This window comes from Candoia aspera, chromosome 8 (genome assembly GCF_035149785.1).
Source record: "Candoia aspera isolate rCanAsp1 chromosome 8, rCanAsp1.hap2, whole genome shotgun sequence".
NCBI lineage: Eukaryota > Metazoa > Chordata > Lepidosauria > Squamata > Boidae > Candoia > Candoia aspera.
In genome coordinates, this window is record NC_086160.1 from 18,747,720 (window position 1) to 18,773,296 (window position 25,577).

The following is a 25,577-nucleotide window of genomic DNA, read 5'->3' on the forward strand; positions in this document are numbered from 1 at the left end:
GCATTTATTCAAGGTTGCATATTGTACTTCCTTTATATAAAAAGAAGCAACAATGTTAGATGATAATATTAAAGAATTATTATTGTCTTATGTACCCTATCTATCTCTAGACTGCTATATTAGTAAGTTGTATGCTTCTAAAGCAGAATTTGTATCACACTGCACAAGGCAACAATATTGGGAAGAGATAAAAAATATAAATTATTGAATTTTAGACTTAAATTAAGCAATGTAATACTGTACTGTACTATATGCTCAGGATAGAAATGGGAACATTTATACAAGTTCCAAACAGATGAATCAGCAATTCTTTTTGACAGATAGAGGCTTCCCCCTGCCCCCACCCCCACCAGAAGTTGCATTTAACACATTTATAATAAGATCAGGTTACTATTTTTTTAATCTCCTATTTTATTACCAGTTTATAGTGACACTTTTACAAATAATTCGCTGCAAGTGCTTTTAGTTTAAACATGACAGTTACTCCCCAGCTGACTAAGGACTTGACTGTGTGTTCTAACTATACACCTATTTCCTTGATAAATGTGGATGTTACAATTTTAACAGCTAATCTGACCCACAAATTAATAGAACTTTCCAATCAAAATGGATGACAGACTATATGAGATCTTTAGTTAACATTCTTGTTTTTACTCAAAACAGACAACATTCAGCAGCTCTGATTTCTTAGATGCTGAGTCATTTATATGGTGTCTTGGCAGATTTTGATGTAGGTTTTGATTTATCTGGGGTTTCCACAAAGTTTTTTTATATTGGATTGATATGATTTATTCAACTCCTAAATCACAAGTGATGATTAATGATGTGCCTTTGTTTAAATTTATGTCCAGGTTGTGAAGGCTGCCTTATTTTTCCTATTCTTTTTAATTAGTGTTTAGACCCCTTGCCTGTATAATCAGAAATCCTTAAAACTATCAGTGGAATTATGGGGAGGGAGGGCAGAACATCAGCTTTTATTATGTACTGATTATATTTTATGCTTTATAAATGGACCGGAGATTTGGGGATCCTGTCCGGTTACTCTGTAAATTGGAATAAATCACATTGATGTCATTGGTTCACAGTCACAATTCAAAAACGTATAAGGATTTGGAATTTAGGCTGTGTCTTGACAGCTTTGTGCTAGCATAAGAATTTCCAGAAACTCTTCTTAATTGGTAATTTTGACTTTATCCCCTGTTTTAATGCAATGAAAAAAGAGTTAGACCGATGGTTTAGAATATCCTTCAGTATTTGGGATAAAGACAAATATGACAAAGATAAGTGCAATTCCATGATTGATTGATTTTGAGGATTTCCCTTACTTATGACATCACATTATTTTTTTAAAAAATTACAAATTATTGAATACATTTTTTAGCAAAGATATCCTGCAAGTTTTTCATTGCACAATTACTTATCAAGAAAAGTAAAATTAACTTTCTACACTTTCAGGTTAATCTTTGATTCCTATCTGGAATTAGAAATGTCAGAATTCTGCTCCACAGTTTGAGAGTTATTTCTAACCCCATTGAAACCCTAGCATTTATTCCTGTTTCTGGGTTATCATTTTCAACAACTATACTTAATACTCAAGACATACATTAAAAAAAATACTGTGGATCAACCTATTTACTCACAAAAATGCTTACATTATTGGACAATCACAGTTCAAACATTATGTCTAAGTTTGTTTTGGAGGGAAACTGTACTTCTCTTAATATTTTACTTTGAATCAACTCTTCTCCAAGGAAGCAGCTAGAAGGAGGAGGAGGAGGAGGAGGAGGAAGAAGAAGAAGAAGAAGAAGAAGAAGAAGAAGAAGAAGAAGAAGAAGAAGAAGAAGAAGAAGAAGAAGAAGAAAGTTCTTATTTAGCTCAGAGTGCTTCTTATCAGTATATTTGATTTAATCACTTGCTTTTTGGTTTACTTAGTCCAGATGCAATTGCCACTTCTCAAGCTCCACAGTGATTAGACATTCTGGAGGAATTATCTGTAGCTCCTAAGCCAGTAACCCTGTTGATGATATTAATATTTGAAATAATGATCTTGAATGTTCTATTCTGGTAAATCAATAGACGGTAGCATTAAACAACATGATTAAATAAATCTTAAAATCCTATGTTGTTAATACAAAAAAATAGATGTATAGTGTACATCTCAAAAAAAGTTAAATAAGAGTTGGTTCAATTACTGAAGATAGAAATCTGGAGTTGGAGCACTAACACATATACTCTAGTCTTGTCCTATTATTGTGTTTTCGGCTGACCTCAATAGGACTGTTGATATGACATTGGAATCAATTGCTGCATGTTACAGATACATAAGCAATTTCTGGCAATATTTCCATTATTTGGAATCTATCACAATATCAAGAATTATGAATTTATCAGGGATGGGGGTTGGATAAAAGTATTAATACACAGGACTGGAAGGAGGAATCTACACCTGATTTGTGGCAATGGATTGTTTTTATATGTAGTTTTTAACATTATAAATGTTTTTGACAAAGGGACAAAGATGTTTTATAAGCAATATGGTCAACGTTTTTTAAAAAAAATTATTCTGTTAATAATATAAATTCTAAACCTATCTCCCATTTTTTTCCTTTTCACTGCTAGCCTTATTAATGCTGTGGTTATTAGGACTCTTTAAAGCTGTTGCACTTTTAAAATACCTTGCATAATATAATAAAATATTATTTAAACAGCATTTCAATTAACAATATATTTACTATATTTCAATAAACAATATATTTTGGAGGGCTGGGAGAGAGTGCTAGCCCCAGCTTCAACCCATTTCTCTACTTTTCTTAGGGCTTAAGTAATGGAAAGTAATGGAAAGTCAGACATGAGGACAACAGTAATGTGCTGTTTTTCTTAGCAACTAGCATTCACAGGAATACTGTCTGGAAAAAGCATGCAGCCATTTTATCCTCTATGCATGTGCCTATTCCACTCTGAAGCTCTATATTAGTGGACATCTTGGGTTAAAAAGTTATATATGTTAATTTTTCTTTGCTAATTCTCCTTCCCCTTTTCCATTCCAGCTTCATTTTTTTTTGTCCCAGACTATTTGATTGATTGATTCATTCATTCATTCACATATGTTACACAAGACCTAAAAAATTTGTTTTCTTTTGTCTCCAATCAGCCCCTTCAGTAACATCTAAATGGGACAACCAGTTGCCTCTCATGTTTTTATTATTTCATTTATTTCCGTCCCATACTACTGAAAAACAACACAAAACATCAGAGCAACCAGGTATAATAAAATACAAAACAGATCAGTTGATTAAAGCACACAATGGAACACAGAATTTGCTTAACATAATAATTCCAACCATAACAAAAAGCAATCATCAACTCCAAAAGTATTATTCTATTGATTATATTTATACCTCACTTTTCCTCCAAGACCTCAAGGCAACTTATATTGGTTTCGCCCTTTATTATACCCCAACAACAACAACAACCATATGAAGTAGCTGAGGTGAAAGAGAGTAAAGGTAAAGGCAAAGGTTTCCCTCGACGTAAAGTCCAGTCATGTCCGACTCTAGGGGGCGGTGCTCATCTCCGTTTCTAAGCCTTAGAGTCGGCGTTGTCCGTAGACACTTCCGGGTCATGTGGCCAGTATGATGACACGGAATGCCGTTACCTTCCCGCCGAAGCGGTACCTATTGATCTACTCACATTTGCATGTTTTCAAACTGCTAGGTGAGCAGGAGCTGGGATTAACAACGGGAGCTCACCCTGTCGTGCGGATTTGAACCGCCGACCTTCCGATCGGCAAGCTCAGCAGCTCAGTGGTTTAACCTGCAGCGCCACTGGCTGCAAATCATCCAGTGAGTTTCCAGATTGACATTAATGTGAGTCTTCCTGGTTCTTGTCCAACACCGTAACTACTTCATCATACTGACTCTCATTACATCATATTTGCTCTCCAAAAGTTTCAAAAGGTTAAACAGAAAATATGCATTTTGATGTCCTTTTTGAAAGCAGAACGTTTTATATAAAGTAGATGCTTCAAATTATTACTTTAAAATAGAATATATCCTTATTGCACTTAGGGACAGCATAAAAATAGTGCAACAAGGTTAGCCTAAAGAAAAGAAATGTACTTCTGCTTAATTGAATATGGTTTTTTTCTCCATTATTATATACCAGTTCTCTGAAAATAATTCTTGAGGACTTCACTTTTTGAAGTGAAATTCCAAGAGGTAGCATGAAGCAGTGTGACAAAACTCTAGTCTTTAGTATGATTCAACCATAGCCTGTAAATCATCTGATACATTGACCCCATGCTGAGGGTCAGGAGCGATGAATTCAGCTTTTGTTCCCCCCCCCACAAAAAAAATCTCTCCCAATTAATTCCATTTATACAACAGGACAGCTGATGAAAACTAAATGGGCCATTTGTAATTTCACCTCCCGTTGTTAGGAAAGTAGATTTAGCCTCTAGATATTTTTCTGATTTGACTTATATTTAGGACATCAGAGATGGAGCACTGTCCTTGACTGAGCAAAACAGTCTGAGTGCAATGGTCAAGTTCCCAGGGGAAGTCGGTCACATTTAAGTCTTGGATCACAAATTCACACAGGCTTCAAGGTAGGATGTCACAAACATTGTTTCAGTGAAGGATCTACCCTCTTAGGAGGTCTTAAATAGCCAAGCCTCCTTTGCTCCTCACCAGGTGCAGCCAAACAGCCCTAATTTATGGTGTTAGACTCTGCAACATTTCAGCTTCAGTCAGGTCCCTTTGCCTGGAAGTGGTCACTCTTTTGCCTTGCTTTCTTCTGACTTTCCCCATGCTGCTACCAATGTTCCAGCAGTGGTGGTGGTGGGGTTGGGAGCTTTCTTCCAGTTCCAGATCAGAATCTTCTATATCAAGATCAGGAGGAGAAGGATCTGCATTTGTTCTTCCTCTGCTGGTACTGAACTCAGTAGTTGGTTTCTAAGTTATTTGCTCATTTTCTTGGGAGAATCAGTCTACTCCATGGGAAATAAGGTGTGCAAATTAGAAATAGCTTACACCCAGCCTGAACAGATTTTTGGAGCTAATCTGAATTGGTGCTTAGCTATCTTCCACTATAAATCTAGTAGATTAACTAGTATTTCTAGTCTGATGTGGATATGTCAGATACCAATTCTACAAAAACAGAAGTGAACCTGTCTTCTCAGATATCTGATTATTAGTGGTTGTTCATTGCTGCCTAGCCCACTGGCACTACCACACAACCACAATTTGGACTCCCCTATGTAGCTAAAGTCAACAGTCTGCAACTATCTTCAGTATTACTATTCCCAAGATGAACAGCTTCCTACCAGCTGTCTAATAAAGTAGAATTTATCAAGGTAAGCTTGACTCCTGATGACTCTGTGGAGATGTTCATGCTGTTGTTTTGCTAACTGTATAGAAACGATTTGCCAATGCCATTTTCCAGGATTTTATTTTTTAAGAAACAACACAGTCCAGTTTACAGCCCAGTTAGTAGACTGGATTTACTAACTATATGTAAAACCCTAAGACGGGGGTGTTCTGGTCATTCTGTGCTCCAAGCTGGAGAATTCATTAGGCCCTTGTTGAGGTTTAGGCAAGTTCCAAAAGTTGATTAGTTTAAATGATTTTGTAAGGCAATTTTCAATTTAGGAGAAGTTTAATGTTAATAATTTCATAGAGTTATTTTATGATTCTATTTAAATTTTGAAGCATCTAGGTGTGTATGAGATTGAACACTAAATATCTAAACAAACAAGCAAGCTTTAAAAAGACTGGCTGGATGTCAGTCACACCACTGGAGAGAGACTATGGACTCAGGTCCAGAGTCCAGGCCATCTTAAGAAAGTGCTACATTGGCTAGCTGATATTTGTATTTGCTTGCATGCTTTTAAAAATAGTTCCTATATTTTCTTAATGCCTAGAAGTGAGCTGGGACATGACAGCAGCTATAGGTTTGGTGGTGCAGTTTTTCTTTTTGTGTGCTGCTTAGTGAGCACAGAAAAGAAAAATAGCTGAAGGGGCTTTATAAGGACAAGGTGAACAGAGAGTGGTGTGGTTGGAGCAGAGGGGAGGAAGAAGTGGAAAAGCCTTGGCCCGGGCATGGAAACAAAGTTTTCCCAGAATTTTTTTTTTTAATATGGCTATATATATTTTTGTGAACCAGGAACCCTAACCCTAACCTTATCAATTCATGCCCATCTTTATGCTTATCATTTACATTCCAGGTGACAGAAATGTGCTTCTGTGCTGCTTGGACATTACACTGCAAGCTCAGAATAAGAATGTACTTCTCAATCCTTAATAATAATGCCATTTTTGAAAGACAGGTAAATGTTGGTAGCATTAACAAAAGAGATTCATTTGTTTTTCATTCCCTTTGATACAGTATTTTTTTGAAGGAGAACCTTCACATTGGCCTGAACATTTTGATATAGAAAAAAAAAATGGTGGCAATTCATGTGGATGAATTGAACAAATTACATTTTGGTTGTCAGAGTCACTGGGGATTCCTCTTAGGGGCAGATAATCCATACTCAGTGTGTTCTTACTCTACCCCCAGCACTCTACTAATCAATAGCAATAGAACTTACAAGCTATTCTCTGCTTCAGGTAAGTAGCTCTGGATCAATCTATTCTCACTGACAATAATACTAATATAATGAGGGATTGATGGGAGAGAGAGCGATTTATGCTTCCCAGCCCTGTCTAGCAATTATGCATAAAGCTACTGTTTCCCATATTATAAGGGAAATGCAATAATCTGCTAGCAGATTGCTATAGGAAAAAAAGAATTCTGTGAACATTATGTGCATGTGTGAGAGACAGGGGAGTGGGCAGTGTGGTATGCAAACAGAGGTACCTAATTTACATTTAGATGCATGTTTGTGTAGCCCTGAACAAGCAACTGGTGTGATCTCACTTGCCATCTGTGGTTTCTAGTAATCCATTTGTTAGTGTACTGATTCACTGAAAGAAAGAGTAGAGAATGTATGATCTTCCATGAATCAGGATGGGATTCTTAAATGTGATCATGGCCTTAGCAAACTATACTGGGGAGTTTGATTCTACTGAATAACCATCAGCAATATGGTGATCATAAATGCTATGCATAATTTTTCTGAATGAGATAGAAACATATTATTGTTTTCCTCCAGCTTTAATTTTTAATGGTTTATAAAGCAGAGCACAAGAACCCCTTTACACACCTACAGTAAGCTTCTGTGTCAGTCATTGCAGGCAGTATGTGATCTCCTCTCAAACATATTTCATCATTTATTTTCTGAATATTGTTGAGCATGTTCAAGTTGGTTTATCTATATTCTTCTAACATCATTTGTAACTTGTACACATACCTTATTTCTTCCATTTTGTCAATTTCTTTTCCAAGCCATAAACAATATTTTAACATCATCATCCATTTTAACTGTTTTAGCATGCTTTGCATACAATCCAATAATCTGCATGTTTATGCAGCTTTAATCCAAATCTAGTGTGTTCTCAATGTTCTCTTACAGATATTACTACAAATTATAGGAGACTCCTTTTATTCCTCTGAAACACAACTGAGTGCTTGAAATCATTCAATTTCCCTCCCCCTCCTCAAATTATTATCAGTAGTAATTATTAAGCCACAATGCCTTCAAGTCTATAAAGGCCACATAAAGTTTTCCCCATCAATGTGCTATGTTTCTTGGGCTACAGCTGGAAGACCAGACAGTGATCTAGTGCTGAATAATCCTCTGTTAAGAGAATTTATACTTCTACTATTATACTGTTCTGAAACAGCCAATCAGCCAGTTCCCATCAAGGTATCTAGCATATAGTTTGCTTAAAATGCTTAGCAAGCTAATAGGGTGGCAATTTGAGTGACTACTCTTATTTCCATTTTTATATTGTGAAATGGTGATGGATTTGTTCCATTGTGATGGAATATTAAGTGTGCAATCTATTTGTGTAAACTAATTGGCCAGGATTGAGTCCTGTCATCTGACATTAATCTGGAGGGATTAAATCCTGGGAGCTTTGCCTTGCTTCAGCTGCCTAGTAATTTTTACAGTCTTGGAAAGGGCTCTAGAACATACCCTTTCTAGATCTCCTAGGCAAACTCCTGAAGTAGACCTCTAGTTGGGGTTGTTACTGCACTGAACTGTAAAATGATTGGCCTAGTCTTTTGGAAGGATTCCTGCAAGAGACAAAGTATACTTTTTGTGAGAACATGTTTCACAAAGTGTGAACATGCTAAAGAATTCCTTTCTTGGATGATTTGGGTAAGCTTTGCTACCCAGGTGTGCTGCCTGCTTCTTTTTGGTTAAAAGAGACATATGACATATGATTATAGAAGAATATTTCAAAGTTTCTTTCAGTTTTTATTTATTTTGCCCTAACACTAGCATATTCCTGATCAAATGGCTTGCAATTGTACTTTACCTTAGTGGTTCTTTATTGATGCCTTAACCAAGATGTCTTGGATACTGGAGGTCAGTATCTGGAAGTCACTGACCATGTCTGTGGCTGTGTCCATTGCAGATGGAAAGATGAAGCCAAGAGGCTTAGCTCAAGATACAGGAGACAGTGAGGCATTCTTATGCCTTCTTAGACTACCTTCTTTTCCTCCTGTCCTTTTCCAAATGCTTGGCTGGGATATAGGCCATGGAGACCTCCATCTCCTTATCTAATTCAAGACAATTTTCCACACACTTTTATTAAAGCTACTTTAATGATCCTAATCATATTCCACTGAGGAGGAAGTCTGACTGGAGAGCTTTGTTCTTGTCTGATGTTAGCATCACCAGAATAGTTGGACAGCATTTCTTTTTACAATGCACAAGGGCATCTGCCTTGACAGTTAAGGTTTAAAGAAGGTTAGCTTGTTTGTGTTACTTGGATTTGGAAGCAAAATCTTTCCAGTCATATTGCTTACCTTTAATGTCATAGAATAGATTGAAACCAGGCTATATAACTAAAAGTTCTTTTCTCATTGACTTTAAATGATTATTCTATTGCTTGGAATTTTTAATGAAAGGTAAGATATTAAAATGATAATATAGAAATCAATTTAAAGTCTGGTGAAGATGGAATATATGGATTAACTTCAGAGGTTGTGACAGAAGTAAAATAGGAAAATCTTCTTTTAAACATGTAGAAGCCAAGCTTCTCAAAGACAACCACCACAACAAGAAGAAACAACCAAACCCAAGCAGTTTTCTACAGGGGATCCAACATAGAGTAGGATTCTGGCTGTTGGATGTTGGCCTCTGTTTTCTGTAACATAGCAGCCCTCTAGTAGTCATCAAGGGCAGACCCATGTCATGAAGCCTTGAGGTTACAAAAGAATGGATTATGGTTGCGAGGTATAACTAGAACACTGCCAAAAGGCATTACATTCCCCAAGCCAAGAATACAGACAGAACGATCTTTGAACTTGCACTTGAGTGTTGACCTCAAATTACTTTACATCCCTATGGCTTGCATCAGTTCACCTATATTATGTCATGTGATTTTGTCAGACATACTGACAAAAAATATCACTAGTGTTTTTTTTTAAAAGACTTCCACCTCTTTAGATTCACATCCAATATGCATATAGTACAGAAAGAAGACATGGTTTAGTTAGACCAGGCCTGACAAATTGGTGGCTTGTGAGTTGTACTTGGATCTTATAAATGTTTAATCATAATTTCTTTAATCAAAAGGAAAATAAATAAATAGAAAATAAATTTCTATTTTTTTTTAATTTAATGGAAGTGTATGCAATTGTAAATTATGGGCAAGGCTCTCATTATGTCTAAACACGTACGCTTCATTTTATTGTAAATCATTCTGATCCTTTAATCCTTTCTGCTAGAGGGCATTATAATTATTAATTGTATTCTTCCTCCATACTAGCCCTGCAGTAATATTGTGGTCAATGCATTAACAGCCACCATGGGCAAGCCCCTCAACACAGTTTCCTACACAAGATTTGGACAGAATATCACATGCAGAAAAAGTTTGCAAATGGAGTCTGAAGTGTTCTGTATATCTATATGAATGTTTCTGAAAGTGGGAATCTGACTTGAGCAATGATTAGTGAAGTAAAGGTTTTGGACCTCCAAAAGATACAACTATGCTCCTATTAAGCACTCTACGTGGGACAAGGTGTTTAAACATCCATGTCTCATTCTTGACATCAGAAAGAGTGACGAGTTGGGTATGGAACTATCATAATGAAGGGCACCCAATCTGATGCAGCAGAGAAAATTGTGCACTGTCAGTGACATAATCTACCATGAATGAGGACGTCATTACAATCTGCTATCATTAGCAATGGGCAGAATGTCACCATCTTCATTTCAGCCAGAATAGCAGAAAGTGCCAGTAGCCATGGCTGGTGCTAGAAAGGCTGCAGCTTAATGATTAAAAATACAAATGCAAAGAAGATTCCCCAGCTCAGTTCTCAGCAGCTTGAATTAACAGGCTAGGAAAGAACTTTCTGTAAGGCCACTGAGTTGCTGGTAAGCAGAATTCTCTGGGCAAGAATTACCAATGGCCTGAGCACCTTCATATGTTTAAATATTCATTTACATTATGAAGCAATATCAAACTAAATTGTCTCTGTCCTTGTGGATAAAGTATTTCAGAAAATTAATACTATAATAGTTAAAACTGTTGCTTAACTACAGTATAAATGAATACTTCATGCCTTTGAAATCTGTTTATTATTTCTTGTTACAAGTATAATCTTGTGGAGCTGGACTCAATATCATGTTGCAGGTTGATCCAGATATATGCTGTACCTTTGTATGTGTAAGAAATGGTTACACATACAACTGACCTTTGAATATTAAGAATCAGATCAAACTGGCTAATTTTTTAAGAAAGGAGCTCTGTTGTTATTAACCAGGAATCAGAAGCTTCTTGCCAAACTTTTGGTGACAATATGAGTGAACTTGTAGACATATGCATAGTGACAGTACAGAGTGAATACAGGCACGGGAACAACAGAGAGTGGATTGGTAGATAGAGGCATGTTAGATTTTTAAAACTCTTTTTCCAGGCTGGAAGTGCCACAACCACAGAACTGTCACTTTCAAAGGGCTAACTTCCAAGTGGAAAATGCATTAAGTTGTATATAAAAACCAGAACCAACTCTGAATGGTTTTAATAAATCATAGTACACTAAATCCAACCTTTCATTTTAAAAATCTAGCTTTATTTCTCAAGGATATATCCCTTATTCAAAATTAATATAGTAAACAGATGATACATTTTCCAGTTTTTAATTATTTTGAAGCCTACCTTTGATAAACCTTTTAATATGTGTTTTGGAAGTTTGAATCCATTGCTTGCTATATACTCAATATTTACTTGAATTCTGAGTTTATGCTGTAAATTTTCGTTTGGATTTTTTTCTTGCATGTTTCAAATTGTTTTTTCCTCTTGTCTTTCTAATGGAAATATTTGTTTGTATTAAGTGTAATATCTATCTGGAGATGTTTTTTAGGAAGATTAAAAATTCCCATTTCCCCATGAAACAACTGCATTGAGGATTTCCATTACTCATTGAAGCACCCATGTCTTTTTCTTTTCAAAGTTGTACATAAGCCTGAAAATTGATGTGGCTGTTTTAATGAGTAAGTGAGAGTTCCAAAGCAGAAAAATAATAAAAAAAATGTTTTCAAATAATAAACCCTACTATAAGGGCGCTAAAATTTTGGTACTGTGTTCACATTTCATTTTTTTAATCCTATTTTTACATTAGTTTGTGATATCTATCTATCTATCTATCTATCTATCTATCTATCTATCTATCTATGTATCTCCACTCCCATACAGGCACTAATTTCATGAAGGTTTTTCTTATTAAAAATAGTTTCATCTATAATTTGTTCTAATATTTCTATTTTCTTTAAGTAATGTGTTTCTGTGTGTTTTTTTCTTGTTTTATTTTGGAACTGTACTCTAAACTTTGGGGAGGGGTTGGAAAGAGAATGTTTAAGTACAATGTGTTTCAATTCACATATTGGTTTATATAAATAAGGTAAATCCCCACTAAAATATAAACCAATCAACCATGTGTGCTATCAAGTTGATCAATATATATCAGTGAATCCCAATAGTATCCCTGAACAAACACAGTCTTTTATTAGAGATTATTTAAAATTATGAGAGAAAAATTATCCCCGGAATTCAACAGTTCTGACTTTACTGGTTGAAGATGTGCTTTCTTTAATAATAACTCTTTAAGTATATACTTAAAGTTTCTTGGCTGAAACTTTAAGTATATTCTTAAATCACAGAGAAATTAGAGCTGACATTTTGAGTACAGATAACTATATAATGACAACTTTTATGATGGCAAAGGGCAGTATCTAACTAAACCTTTAAAGGGCAAAAGAACAAGAAATGAATATTGTAACTTGCAAGATAAAATTGCTTTTGAAAGACCTAGTTCTACAATAGAAGAAAATTACTGTTCTTAATTCACAGTACCATGGAAATATATCCAACGGTAGAAATCGTGAATCCAATGATGGTTCTCCCTCTTTCCAAAAGTTTTCGTGTATGTGTATGTGTCTGGATAGATAGATACAGTAGATAGACAGACAGACAGACAGACATAATCATTCAGTATTAGGGACTCCACTCTTACTACCTACCGGTGACCTTCAGTCTGTCTGCCCCAATGACAATCTCTTCTTCATCAGCAGAGAAAAGCACCCTACCATCTTCACTTGAGCTAACTTCAAACCTCTTACACTGGGCTTCTACAGCATCAGCACCTAAAAGAGAAAAAACAGAATCTTAGGTCAGGCCCCAAAGGTCTCTTTTCCATTCTCTCAATAGTCCTTTTAGATTCAGTTTTGGGGCTACTTACACTAATTCTATATATGAATCTCTTTTATAGACTGCACATGCTGAGAATGAATTTGCCTTGTATTTGATTTTCCTATAATAACCAGGGTCAAGTGTTTGACCCTGTAACCTATCTACATATCATACCAATTTATTTATTCCAGTTTATGCATCTAATTCAAACTCTTTTAAAAAAGTATTTTTATATGACATTACATTCCAAAAGTGTAACATAAAATCTGTTTTGCCCCATAAGAATATTTATAAATATCCTGTAAAACATTCATAATATAAAGATTTTTCTGTTAGGCTTAAGAACTGCAATAATATTATTTTACTAATAGTGTTCAATTACTAACTGTACTATTCTTACTAACTGTAATATTATTCTCTTGCTAAATTACTACATATATTTCTGCTTTCAATTCACAAGAATAATGAACAAAACTAGTGCAATGGCCGAATAAGCTAAACATTTATGTTTAAATAATGCACATTAGTCTGTTGAAAGCAAAACATTACTTATAATCAAAGTCTAAATTCTTAAATACCTAGAAGCTCTTGATAAATTGTGCATTGAATGGTGAGCAAGGGCCAGGACAATGATCAGGATAAATTGCCAATACTAATTTTTGTTTGCTATACATACTGACTAATACAAAATCAGATTTTTCTCTAATACATATTTCATGCTGTTAAACCTTTTAATTACAGTTTACTGCATGTGACTTTTTTTTTATAGTTTGCCCTTCTAATTGATTTAATCATTTACATATAATTTCTATGCATGGACCATCAGACAAATGTTTCTGTTATTTCCAAATGAAGTATCTACAATTCAGTGGAAGTAAAGGATGGAGTGTTCCCCTTCTATTTGCTAAGGAGTTATTGTAAAGTTTTAAAATTATAAATCATCTTCCAGGCCATTTAGTGGGACAAAAAGCAGCTGTTTAATAAAAATATACAGAACAAACTCTCAGAGTTTTTGCAAAACGCTTCGGATTTTTTTTTACAAAAGTTCTTTATAGGTTAAGGATTAAAAATCATTCTACCAAATTTCCTACCAGGAATAAAATCTGGCTAATCCTTGTCCTTTTTCTCATACTGAAGGGACGGACAGGCATAGTGTTTATTTTGAAATAGCCAATGGGTTACTGGACAAGTTTAGAAAGCGGGGGGGAGGGGGAGCATGGCTATAAATTGGGCTTTTAAAAGTCAAAGAATGATAGAAGAGATCTCTTTATCAACTTTTTAGGAAATTAGGTATAGTTCCTGGTTTTCCTCTATGAATTTTTAAATCTGAAAATTTCTCTGAAAACTTTTCATTTTTGGAAATTTGTCCACAAAATTCTACATGCCAATAAAATAATCTAAGACCACATTTGCCATGCCATTCTATGTAGTTGAAGAAATATAAGAATAAAGAATCTATTAATTTGCTTTATTGCATACTTGTGCATTTCTTCTTTGCAATTGCTGCAGCAAAGATTAAAGCTGCAATAATTTGGCACAAATAAATGTTTTATTTTTATTTTTTTTACTAAGTGACATTTGAGACCATCATTGAGAATAATGCAAAGCATCTTAGTAACACAAACAGGGATGTTACCAGAGTACTGATGGAAACAGGTTATCTTCTCTCCATATTGTCCATCAAAGAGCATGGTTATCTGATACACCATCTTCTTCTGATACACCATGTTCTTCTGCCCATCCCTTAAGAAAGTTATCTAACTATATTGCTTGCTTTTCAGTCAAATAGGCAACAGGCAAAATTTTGCATCCCTGCATCCATTGAAGAAAAGTCATACCTGTAGAATGTGTGGAACTGCTATCAAAGGCATGAGGAGCTTAATTTCATACAGAAAATACTTTGATTCACATCTGCACAGAATGTCTTTCTAACCTAGAACATTAATCTCATTTATTGGGGATAGGAATCCCATTCAGTGGCTTAGGAGATGTCTATAAGTATCTGTGTGCAGGTGCTGAAGAGGACTGCATTTAATGACTCAGTGGTCCCAAAGAAGGTCCTGCATTAATGTTATGGTGATGTGACAAAAACATAGATTTCAGTAACTATAATCTGAGATACCACTATGTCTATGTCATTCAGAAATGGGAATATGGTGTTGCTTTTTTCCTTGTTTGAGGATGGATCACAAACTGTCCTTTCAATTCTCTCCCTTACAGTCTAGACCAATGTTTCTCAACCTTGGCAGCTTGAAGATGTGTGGACTATAACTCCAAGGAAAACCCCAGCCAGCATTCTGGGAGTTGAAGCCCATACACCTTCAAGCTGCCAAGGTTGAGAAACACTGGTCTAGACAGATATTTCACTTCATAACTACAGTTAGAATTGGAGTTCTGGAAGGAGATTATTTGCAAAGAGAAGAAGAGACTATGCCTATCCTGCAAATGTGAACACATATTTCAGTGCATATCAGTAATCAGGAGAAAAAAAATGCCAAGACATAAATAAATATATACATAATAGAGAAAATGAAGTGTAAGATTCTTAGGATAAATCAAAAGGGATGAGAAATGTCCAATTTTCAATCTCCATTCCTCCAAATGCTTAACAAGCTAGCAAAAGAAATGAACAGTAATATTGCTCTGGCTACTATCTTGAAAAAAGGCAAGAAAAATAATGGCATGTGATTTACCATTCGACATATTTGGATTAGCACCTTAGACTTTGTTATCTAAAGTGAGAAATAGATTTAAAATTGACACAATTTAAAAGAATGAACACTAAAAAGAAATAACAGGACTTTACATCAGAAAGCAAGATGCAAAACTGAGAGTGTTAGAAAAGGGAAAGTGAGAGCCAAGAAACTGTAATTTCTTTTTAAAGATCAACAGATTTCACTGTAGGATTAATGAACTGAGAACTGTCAAGAATTTGTTACCTGGAAGTTTGTTATAAGCCATGGCTATAATTCTTTCCAAGTTTGAGGCATGTTAAACATGATTGTCACAGTGTCAGTTCACCATAATGCCCACCAGCCTTCCCTAAAATTGTGTCCTATATTTTCCTAAACCAGAGATTGGGAACCTTGATTCTATGGAACCAATGAAGCCTTGGAGATCTTCTCACCAAGCCCACCAAATGTTGGCTAGATTCCTTTCCTTATAGTGCTTCTCCCCCACCCCCAAGACCACAGTTGTATGGGAACAGAAGGAAAATCCTTTTCTCCATGCAGACAGTCAGGAAACAATCTAGCCCTGAGGACAGTTTTGCCTCTCTAGTCTAAACTGTAACCATGTGAAGAAAGGAGTGGGGTGTTCAGTAACAGTAGAGTTTGAAAAATCACTGAGTTTATATTTTTGTGAATGCTTAGCAGATAATCCACTACAGAAAAGGATTTAGAAAATGGTCTTCTTAAGCACCTTGGTTCATTCCATGGAGTTTGGAATGATTTGGAAGTCCATTTACTTTGGCAACAGGAAAAGTACCAGGTCATGCAAGATCCACCTACGAGGCTTGTGTAGACAGCAGGATCAATAGTAATTGTTAATCTCCTCCTCTTCCTCCACCCTGATCTTTCCTTGTTGAGTTCAAGATGGTGAACATCGATTTTATTCTTATAACTCTGTGAAATCGATAGGTAATGGAAGCCCAAAATCACTCAATAACTTATGGCCATGGATGGGTGGACTTGAATCTGGGTCTCCTAGTTGTCAGTCCCACAACTTACTCATTATGTCAAGAGGCCTCTCTTTGTGATCTCTTTTTCCTGTAGTTATAAAAAAGGAAAAAAGGAGTTGGTGGCAACTTCCTCAATTTCACAAAACTATGAACTTTGGGGTTACTTAGTGAAAACAGATTTTCCCAAGGAAGATTTAGGAACTAACAATGCCAAAATGAGGGGAGAAAAGAAGAAGTACCCCCATCACTAAGATTTTGCTGATCTGTTTGAGCTCTATGAAACAGAAGATTGATCCCAAATAGTTTGCCAATTTTTAGTGCTGGAATTAATATCTGACTCCTTTTATGTTGTGGAAATATAAAACTAGAACATTTAGATAGTAGTGTCCATCAGATATGTGTGTGAAAAAGTCAAGAGGGTAGGCATGGCGGCATGAACAAACCCCTCCCCTTTGTACGTACGATATTGAGACACATATAAAGGGAGCCAGGCTTTGATCACAGAGCCCCAATTGCCTTTTGGACTAGTTTCAGAATGTTAAACACACTTATGATTATTAATTTTTATGTTTGGAAAGCTTCAACTGAACATTTATTTACATTATTGAGATACACTGTTCATCGCCTCTCAATAAATCCATTAATTCTGATAGTAATTGTTTTGTAAGTGTTTTATAGTGTTACCAAGCTTCCTTTTGGATTTGATTCCCTGGCTTCATCTAGATCTCTATTTAGATTTGCTGATTGCAAAGCAAGGCTAAAAACTAAGTAACAGATAAGGGCATTTAGAATAATTTACTTTATAGCCTGCTATAATATTCTGCTGTCTATGTTCAGTCCATAACCTTTCTCCATTTTAAAGTGGAAGCCCATGACTGATGATAGGCTATAATTTGCATATAGAATCAGTTATTGTTCTCTGGATCCTTCTGAAACAATTTCAGTTAAATTATTTATTTTTATTGATATCTCCAAAGAGCTAATGAGAAGGAAGAAAGCAGTATTTTTTTTTCACTTAATACACTAATGTAAATATTCTGAATTTCCTCCTGCACCTTGACAGTGTTTCAGTAAAAGGGAATTTAACTGTGAATATGCATTTAAGTCATAGTTCCCCATCCACAGTTATATAGCATTTGCTACCTTATGTTAATGAGGTCAAGGACAGTGAACAGATATTCAGAATGGTACAAAAGGTCTCAAACTTGGTTTCTGGTACTGGGACTTAAGAGTTTTACTCTACAAAGACCATCAAGTTGCCTTTCCAGAGCAGACAACAAGCAAGCCTGCTTTCAGTTGTATTTGAGCACCATTTTTAATAATGGCCGGATAAAGTATGAAGCTTTCAGATGATGTAAGGGGCCAATATGGACAAGGCTGTACAAGGTGTGTATGATGTGGCTCAATGTGGCACTTTATACTGCAGGGGCAACATGCTTCAGTTTATTGAGTTGCTTCTCAGAATACTCTTTGTTTTGAAGTAGGGGGTAGAGCAGACATTGCTCTGTGAACTTACTTCAGATGGGGGCTTTAGTCAAACCAAACCATATATCTACATTCATACTGCAAGTGTACACCAGTTGGTCTTCTCAGTGCAAACAATTAGTTATTTAATCTCAAAGAGCTGCTACTGGAATTTCATCCACTGTTAAGTGTTTGTTTCCGAATATGACAGCATCCTGACTTTGTCTCAGTAAAATGGATGAACAAAGAATGAAAACATTTTAAAAGATTCACTGAAGTGGAAAAATAATAGTTTGCGAGCATAAAACATTGGATGTAAAAAGTATCTGATACTAGTAGGGATGGAAAAGGCTTCTGCCTGAAGGCATTAAAAGATGCTACCTTAGACACAAGTGAGTAATATAACGCCCACTTAGACATTCAGCAGTAGATGATTTATAGGCTTCTTTATTGGTATGGCTTCAATGCAGTAGATCAAGTCCTTGTCCAAGGTTTGCCATTCCTGTTGGGAGTTGTCCAACCTGCAGGTTCTATTGTAAAGGTGGGTGCACTGCATGGGTGAGGTCATAATACAGCCATTTCCACTGCTCCAATCCATATAACTAGTGGCTAATGTGGAATAGTAGGTTAGAACACAGCTGCTATGCCAAAAATTAATAGAAATGAATGACAGATTTGTGGCACCCAAATGCAAGCCGTACAGCAGATGGTAGAGGACATGCGGCTATGTTGACATCTCACAAAAGGGAGAAGCATGAATGGGAGAGACTGATAAATCTTTTTATTATGAGTCTTTACTCAGTTGAATATATACATGTTGAAAATACAAGAGGATATGAAACAAATTTATTTAAGTAGATCATGATTGTCTACACTGTTTAGTTCACATCATTATTAATGAATTCACTTGAAATTGATATATATTAGTATAAATGGCACACAAGAGAGCAGCAGAGTGAATTCATTAGAGCAAATTGCTTACAAAAAATGAAGTTATTAGAAAATATTAGGAAAGTATATGCATTAGGAGAAATGTGTATATAAAAAAGGATATATATATATATATATATATTTAGAACTGAGGTAGAAACTGAATGAAATGAGCTTGAGGCTGAAAAAAAATGAGAATGAGATAAAATAAAATGAAGAATTTCACCCAATCCTATATCACAGATGTTGGAATGCACTCAGATTTTTAAAAAAAATGTTCCAGAAGCTTTATAATAAGCAGAAGTACAACAAAATGAATTATCCGTCACAATCTTCTAATTATGGTTTAATCAGTAGAGCCTTTCTCTATGAAAAATCAAGCATTCAAAGAAATAATACATTGAAAGTGAAGACAAGAAGTAAAATATAAAGAATTGTCAGATGTTTAGGAGAACTGTTCACAAAGTTGACTTGTAAACAGGAGGACTGGAAAATAAAGGGCATCCATGTAAATAAAAAGCAAGGCCTTCCTATGACCTAAGAATGTTTTATTCTTTTTAAATAAGGTATCTGTATGTCAGAATAGGACCCTCTAGCATGGGGTGTCAAGTTGGAATGTATCCTATCTTCCTTTAGCCAAATTTGTCCAATGGAGGTTGCAGGAAAACCAGACTAGCAAATAACTGCAGTACTTAAAAGTAGTCCACATGGTTCCCTTAGGTTGGATTATGGTTTCAGCAGCAAAGGGATTAAGCTATTTTATTTATCTAATAATAAATTAGATTTATCTTTTTCTACAGGGATTGTTCTAATTCTTAGTTTCTTGGTCTATGGATTTGTTGATAATTTTATAGGCATGTGTCTAGAATTTCATCTGACCCATATTTTAAGTGAATTGACCTGAAACACACTGCATAGATGAACACTATTTTCCTTTCATTTTAGCACATAAACAAAATTATCTGAATTTTTCAGTAGAGTTCTTGGCTCAAAAATACACCTAAAATAAAGTTCAAGTTTTAGGATAGAACAAATTCAAAATTGCATAGTCTTTAAACATACTCTATAATTCTTTGGATTATAGATTATAGAGGAAGACGCCCCCGGTGCTTGTTACCTGTGGCATGTTCCGGCCCTCAGTGCTTGAACCCAGGTCCTGGACAGCAGACTCGTGGTTGTCCTGACTTTCGACTGCTGCTCTGTAATGCCAGGTCAAGAAACAACAAGGCCCCCCTCATATGTGACTTGATCACAGAAGAGGGGGCTGACCTGGCATGTATTACTGAAACCTAGCTGGGCATGGAAGGAGGTGTTACTCTTTCGGAGATATGCCCAGCTGAGTTTCGAGTCTGGCATCAGCCGCCACCTCAGGGCAGGGGAGGAGGGGTGGCTGTTGTCATCCAAGAATCCCTAGTGGCTGTCAGGGGTCCTGCTCCACAAGTGGCTGGGTGTGAGAACCTGTTCTTCAAGCTGGGTTCCCGAGAACAGTTGGGAGTGTTGCTACTGTACCAGCCTCCCTGCTGCATAGCAACCTCCATGTCTGAGCTGCTGGAGGCCGTCTCAGGATTGGCAGTGGAATTCCCCAGGCATATGGTGTTGGGGGACTTCAATCTGCCCTCCCTGGGGTGGGCCTCAGAAGCAGCCTGGGAGTTCATGGCTACCATGGCAGCCATGGGCCTGTTCCAGATTATTCAAGAACTGACTAGAGACAGTGGCCTCACCCCGGACCTAGTTTTCTTGTTGGAGCAGTGGCAAGATGATCTGAGGGGAGAACTGCATCTTTCCCCTTTGTCATGGTCAGATCATGCCCTGGTGGCCTTGAGATTCTCTTGTGCTGCCCCCGTCCACAGGGAGGCAGGACCCATTCGATTGGTCTGCCCCCGGCGACTGATGGACCCAACTGGGTTTCAGAGGGAGCTGGGGATTATACCCGAGTCTCTCCTGCATGGTCCAGTGGAGGCTCTGGCTGCTGCCTGGAATAGGGAGGTAGCCGGAGCCTTGGACAGGATTGTGCCTGTGCAGCCTCTCTTGCCCACCCAAACCCGGCACTCCCCATGGTTTACGGAGGAGCTGAGGGTTTTGAAGAGGGTTAAGAGATGCTTAGAGCACTGCTGGAGGAAGACAAAAATCGAACCCACCCGAACATAAGCTAGAGCCGCGATTAAGGCCTACCTTGTGGTGGTAAGAACGGCAAAGCACCAGTACTTCTCTGCTCTTATTGCATCTGCAGAATGCCACCCGGCAGCCCTGTTTACGATTACCCAATCCCTAACCCTTTTAGGGAAAGGGGAGTCAGAAATCCATCTACAGGACCATGTGGAGGAATTTTTGGGGCACCTGCAGGATAAAATCGCTGGGATCTGGACCAAGTTGGACTCCAAGCGTGAGACAGAGTCAGAGGAGATACCCAGGGAATGTACTTACCAGCTTATCTGGGACCAGTTTGATCCTGTTGAACCTGAGGAAGTGGACAGGATTCTTTGGACTGTAAATGCTACCACGTGCCAATTACACCCATGCCCTTCCTGGCTGGTGAAAGCAGCACAGGAGGTGACATGTGGCTGGGTCCAGGCAATAGTAAACACATCTTTGAGAGAGGGGGTGTTCCCAGCAGCCTTTAAGGAAGTGCTGGTGTGCCCCCTCCTCAAGAAACCATCGCTGGATCCTACTATACTGGAAAATTTTCGCCCAGTCTCCCACCTCCCCTTTTGGGGAAGGTGGTTGAGAAAGTGGTGGCTTTGCAGCTCCAGAGGATTCTGCATGAAACGGATTATCTAGACCCCTTTCAGTCAGGTTTCAGGCCCGGTTATGGGATGGAAATGGCATTGGTAGCACTTATGGATGACCTCTGGTGGGAGCGAGATGGAGGCAGTGCATCCATTCTTGTGCTTCTTGACCTCTCAGCAGCTTTTGATACCACCGACCATGGTATCCTTCTGGACTGACTTAGGGAGTTGGGGGTGGGCGGTGTGGTTCTGTGCTGGTTCACCTCCTTCCTCCAGGGTCGGTCCCAGTCGGTGTTGATAGGGAGCAAGAGATCCGGCCTGCGGCCCCTCCTTTGTGGGGTGCTGCAGGGTTCGGTACTCTCTCTGCTCCTTTTTAACATCTACATGAAACCACTGGGCAAGATCATCCGTCACTACGGGGTGAGGTATCATCAATATGCAGGTGATACCCAATTATACATCTCCATCCCGGGTGAAGTAAGTGATGCTGTGGCCACCCTTTCTGAGTGCCTGGGGTCTGTGAGGGCCTGGATGGGGGACAAAAGGTTGCAGCTGAACCTGGGGAAAACGGAGTGGCTGTGGATCAATAGCTCCTCGATTTCTGGGAAATTGTCAACTTTAGTTCTGGATGGGGTTGCATTGCCCCAGACAGATCCAGTGTTTAACTTGGGGGTCCTCCTGGACTCACGGCTCCTGCTCGAAGAGCAGGTGGCAGCCATGGCTAGGAGGGCCCTTGTGCAACTTTGTGTTGTGCGCCAGTTACGTCCCTTCCTGGAGTGAGAAGCCCTTCGAATGGTCACTCATGCCTTGGTTATCTCCCACATAGACTACTGCAATGTGCTCTATATGGGGCTACCCTTGAAGAGTATCCGGAAGCTACAGCTGGTGCAAAATGCAGCCGCACAGGCGATCTTGAGTTTCCCAAGATCAGCACACGTCACCCCTTTGCTCCGCGAGCTGCATTGGTTGCCAGTATGCTTCCGGGTCCAATTCAAGGTGTTGGTTATCACCTTTAAAGCCCTACATGGCATGGGTCCAGGTTACCTAAGGGACCGTCTCCTCCCCATCACATCAACCCATCCCACCCAGTCGTGCAGAGAGGGCATGCTACGGACCCCGTCTGCAAGAGAATTCCATCTGGCAGGGTCCAGGAGGCAGGCCTTCTCTGCAATAGCCCCTGCCATTTGGAATATCCTTCCCCTGGAAGTGAGATTGGCTCCCTCCCTCCTGGACTTTAGGAAACAGCTGAAGACCTGGCTCTGTAATTATGCCTGGGGCAGGAGAGAGAGTAGCCATTCCTGGGGATGGTTAGTTTCTTAGAAGGACCCTGCTCTGCCTGCAAATCATAAAGAACTTCCAGCCATCTAGGTTTTTATTATATTTATTTTATTATGTATTACAGTGTTTTACAGTTTTATATTTTTATTTATGTTTTATTGTAAACCGCCCAGAGTCCCTTTTGGGAGATGGGCGGTGATAAATTTGATTAATAAATAAAATAAAATAAATAAATAGATGGATGCAAAAATGAGGGAATACATCTGACATTATTATAGAAGGAGATGATTCATTCACCATTCATCACTACACTTTTCAGTCTATAAAGATTTGCAATAATATGTAGAAAATTATTGCCCAACTACTGTTTGTATATTTACCAGAATATGTATATGTTTATATAATTATAATATATAATTAAAGCATAGAAAGTAGATCAAGCCAGTAAATGCCATCTGCTCTAAAACCAATAGTTTTAAGTAAATGCCCGAGGCTAGCATATGCCTGTAAGTATGAAACTTAATTTGTATTCCTATGGCTATTTACCTGGAAGAGAAAGCCCAGCTGAGCTTAACAGGATAGCTGTAGAGAACATGTGGCATTCCAGATGTTGCTGAACTACAATTCCCAGCATTCTTATCTGTTGGCCCTGTTTCCTAAGGCTGCTGGGAGTTATAGCTCAGCAACATCTGGAGTGCAATAGGTTTCCTACTCCCGTAGTAGAACTTGTGTTTTAGAAGAACAGTGCTGGGATTTATTTTCTGGATTTTTATTTCTTTCCAATAATCTGCTTATGGTATATTAGGTAAAGAATACTCACAACAATGGCAGAAGAAACATTTTCCAACTGTACTGTTTCTTTGGAGACTGAAACTATAAGTCTGTTTTAATAAACCGATACCCACTCAAGTATATAAAAATATTTTTTACAGGTTTATAATATTAAATATCTCTTCTAAGATGCAGGTCTCTTTCAGGTTAACACTGATGAAGCTTCAAATCTTACTCAGAGAATTGGTGCAATTTTTCCCTGAATGGAAATATAATGTACAAGAAACACTGTATAAACTGAATATGTGTGAGCAGTTATTTTATTAGCAGATAGAAACAGACGAGCCTCTGTTTAAGTTGAAGGTCAACTGGATGTTCTTCTGTAATGGAGCACTTATGTATAGTTTGGGTGGAGAACCCATGATCCACAGCCCTTTAGCCTCAAAGTTTGGTGCCTTTCTCTCCCTAGTCTAGCTGCACTTTCCAGTTGCATTTCAAAAGATAAGATAAAAGGTGGATAATCTTTTGCGATTAGGTTACATACAAAAGTGAAAAGCAAACCAGCAAAACCAGAACCAAATCTTCAAACTTTTCCTAATAAACAAAAACTATGTTGTAAACCTCTGTCACTGCCCTCTGGTGTGAGGTGTACAACTGTAGAGGTGGAAAGAACCAAAAGGATCATTTAATCCAATTGTCTATAATGTGCAGGAAAATCAATTAAACCATCAATTTATTTATTTATTGAATATGTACAGCCTCCTAAATCATTGAATGGCTCAAGCTGGCATACTAGAGAAGCCACAGTATAACAGTAAAAGAAATAAGTAGCAAAGAAGCATCCAGGAAATGCAATAAATTAAAATAGGGCTTAGAAAACACTATGGCCCATGAGAGGGGGATGTCCACCCTCTTCTTAAAAACCCACAACTTCCATAAATAGACAGTTCCACTGTTATACCAGTCTTGCTGTCATATGTCTTTCTTGTCATTGCTGCATCCAATTTGGATTTTGGTTATGGATTTTTTTGAAAGAAAAAAGGTTGCATGTCTCTAATATTCAGGAACCAGTGGCCTCAGGTATTCTTAGACTGACATAACTTAGAATTTAACAATGTTATGACCCAGAAAAGTCATAAAACATATCTTGGCTAAACTAGCATTACTTAGTATATATCTGATATTAAAGAATATGTGATCCTCTGTTTAGGTATTTATCATTTTTGTATTTTTGTATGTACTGAAACCCATACACCAAAGTCCTATGTGTGATAAGAAATACATGCAGATACAAACACAGATCCTAGTATACATCAAACAAAAAATTAAGATCACTATATCTACAGACAATGGAAATGCTCAGGAGTGAGTTGATGTAGTGCTCCAAAATAATAACATCAAGAACCAGTAAATGAAAGGTCACTCTGTATCACTGCTGGCCGATTTCAACTTTCAGAAAAGCTATAATCTGTCTCAAATTGAAGTTTGAGACAGGTTATAGCTGGTTATTAGATAAGAATAACTGGTTATTGGATAAGAATAACCAATAGTAATAAGAAAAAAACATATCTCAACGTCCCAGCACCATCTACAAGATATTAAATAGCATTGCTACTTCCAAAATCAAATCTTTCCTTGAATGGCTGAATTCTTGTTTATGATTTAGTTACATACTTGACTGGGTTTGGAAGATGGCAACCGCAAATGCTTGACTAAGGATCAGACAATCCCAGATAGCATTCTGAACAAGGCAGAAAGGATATCACTTGTACATTAACAAGAAGTGCTGAATGCAGCATCGTCTTTGCCAAGTACACACATCCTCTTGAGACTGCATTGTGAAATCACAGCAAACACCTTATTATATTCTAAATGTGTGAAGTATGGGCTGCATTTTCTAAATGCATTCTTGAGCTTGATTTG

General features: G+C 37.4%; 1 protein-coding gene across 3 annotated transcripts in view; it reads right to left on the bottom strand.

Moving 5' to 3' along the window:
* Positions 1 to 25,577, bottom strand: part of SGCZ (sarcoglycan zeta) — a 199,301-nt gene that overhangs the window by 28,710 nt on the left and 145,014 nt on the right. For 2 of the 3 annotated variants that reach the window (XM_063309828.1, XM_063309827.1), the window contains one exon: positions 12,638 to 12,760. The exons of the other annotated variant lie outside the window; for it this stretch is intronic. In XM_063309828.1, the coding sequence (XP_063165898.1) occupies positions 12,638 to 12,760 (123 nt within the window). The remainder of the gene's footprint in view (positions 1 to 12,637; positions 12,761 to 25,577) is intronic. 3 annotated transcript variants of the gene reach the window in all.